Source organism: Ceratina calcarata, unplaced genomic scaffold, assembly GCF_001652005.2.
Source record: "Ceratina calcarata isolate Rehan_Ccalc_2016 unplaced genomic scaffold, ASM165200v1 scaffold493.2, whole genome shotgun sequence".
In the NCBI taxonomy this organism is placed as follows: domain Eukaryota; kingdom Metazoa; phylum Arthropoda; class Insecta; order Hymenoptera; family Apidae; genus Ceratina; species Ceratina calcarata.
The window spans coordinates 95,675-102,300 of NW_017173655.1; the positions used below are offsets into that span (position 1 = coordinate 95,675).

Below are 6,626 nucleotides of genomic sequence, written 5' to 3' on the forward strand. Positions count from 1 at the left end.
GACTCATCTCATGGAGGAATACTGCATAAAATTTTACATCAAAAAGACAAAAAAAAAAAGGAAAACTGTTTTACAGAATTAGTTATTTACATATTTTAGAAAACAAAATGTACTGAAAATGAAGAATGATTGTAAAAATTGCCAAACAAGTCATTTTTATCCTCCTTGGTAGATTTAGTATTAAACTTGTGGCGTAAGGTCAATGAGGTTTATGAGTCAATCTACAAATCTTTCTCATAGGATTTCACATGAATTGTACTTAGCCTTCTTGTTTAATTCACTGTATCAAAGATTGGAGTTCTTTGATTAATATTGATAGATAATGAAAACTCGTGGATAGGGAAAACAATGAGGGGAACGTGTACGGATCTATTATTCACATCAGAAAACTTGGCGATCTCAGATGAGAACAAAGAGTGGTCCAGTCACGGTCTGGTAATATCTCCGTTTTAAGAGACTTCCGGGAAAAAGGCGATTCGCAGATAGCGACCAACTTCGCCTTTATCGATGAAACGTAATTTTTCGAGGAAGCTGCGTTCCGTCTAACGGTTGTTACGGCTGTAAAAGTCTCGTCTCGAAAAGTTCGCTTCGAACGACAGGAACAATTCACCAACATTAAATAATAGAAAAAACTCTGATCGTCCATGTTTCAAGAGAACATTTTTTACCGTTCTTCGTTAACGATTGGGCGTTACGAATTGTATTCTTCGGCGCTTTCCAATTGCACCACAAAGTCATTTACGAGGATCCTGTTTTCCCGAAATACTTGACGAGCTGCAATTTACTGCACGATTCGTGCCGTTCGCCGCCGCGTAAAACCGCGAGTGTTTCCGAGAATCTAAAAAGTGTATCATTCCGTCTCGTTGCCGATTTGTTTATTGAAAATTTACCCGATTTTCAAATAATCGAAAAATCTTCCAAATAATTTCTTTAATATATCCAGGAGCGTAAAATGTTTATAGTGATCCGACGTGAATTTATTTTTAAGTCAGTTTCAACGATGATTAAATTATAGGATATACTTTTTTTTATCCGCATCTACTACGAATCACGCAATCCTCTTTAAAAATCAATATTCATTCACTCGTTCTTTGCTCGACGTTGATGAATCGAGCCTAACTACGATGCAGAAGGGTGGATAGTTACATCGATGGCTGGACGGCGAATGCAACGAATCGCGACAATAACGCGACAGGGATTGGATATTTTTGGCCGACGATAGGAGCCGAGGGAGAGAAAGAGAGAACGGTGACGTCATTGTGCACGTGTTTATTTCAGCCGTGTGTGCGATCGTTTCTTGGAAAGGGTAAAGCTTTCGCGACCGCAAGCTCGTAAAAGCGGTCACTTTGCGACGGGAATGGAAGACGGCATAAGTAAGTCGCGTGGCTCTATTCGCGTTCTCCAGTCAGATCGAAAAAACTGCATTCCTCCCAGACGTTTGGATCTATTTTTGAACCGATTAAAAACGACGGAGAAACGACAACTGCGATTGGCGATTTATTGGGCGTCGATGAACGTGGAACGTCGAGGACGTAGAACTGGGAAACTGTACGACGGTCTAAAATCGAGAGTATCAAAATACATCCCGGCGCGCTCTACTTCTTGCTTTCGAGGGAAATTTTTCGCCCTAGTAAAGTCACAATAATTTTAGCCGCGGATGATCCTCTTGGCAGGAGTTTTGCTTTTCTTTCGCGTATGTCTTGGTCACGCTTCGATTCTACGTACACACACGAGTCTCTGTACAAACCGGATTTCGTCTTCACCGTGTAAACAAGTTCCAATTAGCTTTAGACAATTATTGAAATAGTGATAACACGATTTTAACAAATTAAATATTTACACGATCTCTCTTTCCAATCGTTTCTTCATCAATTTATTAAAAATCAATCTGTGAATTTTTCAAATTTCCACCCTATTAAACATTTCTACGTTTTTTTCAACATTGGTTCTCGTCTACAAATGTAATCCATACAATGAATCAGTTTCACGGTTTTGCTCTGATCTTCCATTAAAGGGTTGAAAATGCAAATTCAATCTGGGAATTTTTTTAAATTCACGCCCTATCGAGATGAAGCATTTTTACGTATTTTTCAACTTTAGTTCTCGTTTATAAATGCAATCCATACGAATATTTATGAATCAGTTTCACGGTTTTGCTCAGATCTCCCACTGAGGGGTTGAAAATGCAAATTTACAAAATTCTTAATATTCTCAAAATTCCATAACTCGGCGATTTAGGCTGGAATTCATAGTCGTTTCTCAGTTTTCAATTTTCAATTCTCAATCCTCAACTGCTTGTTGCTTATTTGTGTTTCGTGCTATACTTTCTTCGTGCAGAGAATGGAAAGACCGCTGTGACACGTACGCAAGGTGCTTCTTCTCGGCTATTGAAATATTTAGAACACCGTCCAGGGCACCTACATACGTCGGCCGCATCGTAGCCGCGATCGATATCGCGAATAATTCGAGAAACGCGATCGTCTCTCGCACCTACTGCGTGGGAGGGTGACCACGTGTGCGGGCGGTCGGTCGACCCGGCTAAACACGTGACCCTCGGGTCATCGTTTCGATGAGAGAATTCTACCACGGAGGCTGGCCGACATCCCGCGATATCCCCGTATTCACTGATATATCACGATTTCGATTAAATCTGTTGCGGGCTGGCGGTTCTATTTTAATCGGAATCGTGATTGAAACACGGGCTACGTGATCGATCGTGAACATCTGACTCTCGCCACTGTTTCCGAACTGTTTGGCTGACCAGTCAGAGGTTGGCGGCTAGAGATCAAAAGCAGAGATAGCCCGCAATGCCTCGGTGATTTATCGAAGCAAATTGCAGACCGTCATAGACGAACGACAGAACACCCGATGACTTTTAGCTGTTATTAAAAAACCAGAGGCGTGAGCCTAAAACTGCGTCAAAGAGAAACCCAGGATAAATAAGAAAACATAAATATAAATGAAACTGTGAATTGAGTTTCACGGAATACATGCATTATACATTGTATAAAATCGTATTAGACCGACGGGAAGTAAATGAGAAGCTCTATTCCCATTGAATTTCAAAGAATTCTCACATCGGATAGAATATCATTGATTTATGTTTGACTTTTCATCTCAGGCCTTTGTTCGCAGTTCATCGGTTCTATGGAGGTTCCTCGACCGACCAGCCGAGTGGAGATCGTGGCGGCGATGCGAAGAATCCGCGTGAGTTCGCATAATCTCTAATTAACTGTATATAGCAAAGTCCGTCGGACGGCGTCTCGCTTTATCAGAAATCAATGACATTTGCGTTTCTCCAGCGAGGAACTAATTTTTAAACATCTGCAATCGCAACGAACAGAATCGTCGTCGTTCGGTCGTGAAGAAGCATAATTAACCGTGTATACAGGATTGCTCCCGGCGCAGCGGTCGTTCATTTCAGTCTTGTTCTGTCCCCAGTACGAGTTCAAGGCCAAAGGGATCAAAAAGAAGAAAGTGACGCTGGAGGTATCAGTGGACGGGCTCAAAGTCACTCTTCGGAAAAAGAAGGTACGCGACGCAAGCTGTGCACTGGTGCTCGTTTGCCCCCTCGCGTGTTCGCGATAATTATCACCGACGTTTACTCCTCTTACTCGGCCGCTTTTCCTCCCCTCCGTCCCTGCGTCACGTTCCACGCTCAATTTGTCACGAGTACCTTCGAATCTGTTTCTGTTTTAATTGTACCAGCCCCGGAGAACGGACATCGATTCTAACAGCTCTGAACGCGTGATCAATTGTTTCGAGAACAGAAATTTCAGTTTACCTTCACCGACGAATAAACGAAAATATTCTCATATCTCGGAATTCCTCGTATTTATTAAATGTCGCTGTTAAAAGGATGGCGATCGTAGCGCAGTATTTCAATGTTAACGAATCAATTACTCGGACCAGTCTGGCTTGATTTATCGCGTCGAGCTTTTTGGCTCCGTTACACCGTACATAGTAGATACATACGTACATATGTACGTATTCCTCATTATCACTCGACGAAAGCAGCGACGGTCTCGAAAATAGAAGCTTGCGTGTTCTACGTAAGAGAAATGATAGAAACGAAATTGAGAATAGGAAATCGAGATGACGATTCTTTGCGGTGAATTACTTTCGACCCGTTTCTTCCCCGGGCGTCACGTTACATTAGCCACGTACTTAGCCGTCGTTCCCTGGCCCGAGATCGTCCTACGGATCGCGGGATTAATGAGTCGTTACTTGTCCTGTGTTTTCGCAGAAGAAGCAGCAACAGTGGATGGACGAGAATAAGATATACCTGATGCACCATCCGATATACAGGTAAGCCGACTCGCACTGGAAGGAGGATCCTCCCTCGGGAGGAACGAGTTTCGCTTCTAGTTGAAGATTCTCTAATTGCAACAATCATCATTTAGTTCCGTGCGATCGTTCCACAAATGGCTCGTCGTCGTCGTCGTCGTCGTCGTCGTCGTCGTCGTATAAAATTTTAATTCTGAGACGGTTTCGTTCGCGTTCACGTTCAAGCATTCCTTTTTCAGTGGATGCTGAACGCGAGCGCGCGCGCGCGTTGATCATAAAGGGAATTGGGATTGTGACAAACGCGCTACGGCATCGCAACGATCGATGAATTAACGATGTTAAACCTCGAACCGCTATCCTTCACATTCTTCGCGTATTAGTGTTTAATTGTTGCACGTTGTCGACTCTAACGTGTCTCGTTTCTCGTGAATTAATTCTAATTAAAAATCATCTAATTCAAAATAATCTCGTGAATTAATTCTAATTCTAATTCTTTAATTCTAAAGAGATTGCGTGAAGGTTTAGGGGAAACTTTTCGATGTTGCAGGATATTCTACGTCTCCCACGACAGCCACGACTTGAAGATCTTCAGCTACATCGCTCGCGATGGCAGTAGCAACACTTTCAAGTGCAACGTCTTCAAATCTAGCAAAAAGGTAGGAGGCTTCAAATAATTTCTATACTCCACGTGCCGCTTGTATCGTGAAATTTCAAGTATTCATTTCAGGTTTGATCATTAGAAATAATATTAATTTATGATCTTGGTCGATCCTCTGTCGTTCGTAGCACAGACTTTTAAGAATCGATGCTCGAGTCAGAATGGGAGAAACGTCGAATCGCAGATCTTCCGTTCCTTGCATAGTCATCAGGTCGTGTGCGCTACGTGGCGCATACACACGCAATTATTCACGCGGCGCAGGTAGCGCTGTGTCCCCTGGCGTTCTATCAAGTCACGTTATTGTAATCCTATAAATAACCGAGCGAACCCTCCACGGCTTTTTCCCGCTCGCACACGTACGTACCTACTTAGACGCTTACGTGTGTACGTGTAACTTTTGCTCTCGTACTTTTATTTTCTTTCACTCTCCTTTTTATTGCGTTCCGAGACCGACACAGAGCTTCCTGTTCCCCTTTTCGCGGGTTTCTTATTCTCGTCCTTGCGGCTGCGACCGCCGCGGACCCTTCCTTCCACGGCCATAGCGATTTATGCTTTTTCAACGCGTCTTAAGGGTAATTTACCTCGACGAAGACCGTCAGCCTCTCTCCTAACGACGTCTGGTCGGCTCAGAGATCAACGGGTTCAATGGTTCTGCAACGAAGATTAGAAATTATAAAACGTGGTATGCAATTAACGCAGAGATAGCTGATTACGTAAAATTCTAAATTATCGGTGCAACATTCCAGTGAAAGGTGAAACACTTCCTGATTTTCTAAAATGCCTCTCTCAGTTACAAGGCACTTCGTCTCTTTGTTTAAATCCTTGTATCGTTCGTAAGATTTACGCATCTTTTGGACGCGTTTCAGAGCTCGTCAAAGCCATCGCTTTCGCTTCTTGCGAAGACACGATGAGGGAACGCGGAGTAGTCGCGTCGCTGCCAAGGGAGCAGAATGCACCTTCCACTTCTCTCGGTCGAGATCACGGCTCCGCGAGATCGTGTGACGATAAAATCCCGTCCAGTGCTCTGACCCAGCGTTTCTCAATCCTTTTTTTCTACAGATTCCCCGCTGATCCCGTGACTCCCTAGGTGGACAATAAAAAATGCGACACGCACTTAAACCGTTTCTTATCTATTCATAATAACGCGCTCCCCTAATGCTGTTCAAATACAGAAATTGAGGAATTCTCGATATCGTGACTCGACACCGACACTTGAAACGGCGTCGCGTATCTCAAAGCAAACTTTGCCTCACATTCTTTTACTCGCTTCGAAAGGGCGGAAGTTCGGACGTCATTAGAATTTTTGTTGTATCGAGGAACGGGACGGGTTCAGCACGTTGTAATCAAAGATCGGTGGAAGTAACTCGAAGATCAAGGTTGACGCGGCTAAGTGTACGTTCGCGGGGAAACAAAAGAGAGAAGAGGCTCGGTCAATTTCGCGGAAGAACAGCTGAAATTAGACGCTGTTGGTCAACGAACTGTAACGTCGAATTTACTATTAACGTTTTTTACTAAACAGCGTTTTTATCTGATGGAAGCTATCGTTTAAATCTTTTCATTTACGTCACGAAACTAGTGTGACATTTTTTTGTAATAATGACGCTGCATCTTGTAGTAAAAAATCAATTATTGCGGCGTCGGAGAGGCGAGTCTTCGACCTTTAAGGATGTATTGGCTATAC

The 6,626-nt window shown here is 43.2% G+C and overlaps 1 protein-coding gene across 4 annotated transcripts in view; it reads left to right on the top strand.

The window, feature by feature from the left end:
- LOC108628050 (carboxyl-terminal PDZ ligand of neuronal nitric oxide synthase protein) overlaps positions 1–6,626 on the top strand; it is a 26,185-nt gene that overhangs the window by 9,467 nt on the left and 10,092 nt on the right. For 3 of the 4 annotated variants that reach the window (XM_026816197.1, XM_026816198.1, XM_026816199.1), the window contains 4 exons: positions 3,136–3,207; positions 3,442–3,531; positions 4,247–4,308; positions 4,835–4,943. In XM_026816197.1, coding sequence (XP_026671998.1) covers positions 3,136–3,207; positions 3,442–3,531; positions 4,247–4,308; positions 4,835–4,943 — 333 coding nt within the window. Of the gene's footprint in view, positions 1–3,121; positions 3,208–3,441; positions 3,532–4,246; positions 4,309–4,834; positions 4,944–6,626 lie in introns of all 4 variants that reach the window. The other variant, XM_026816200.1, reaches the window with a different exon arrangement.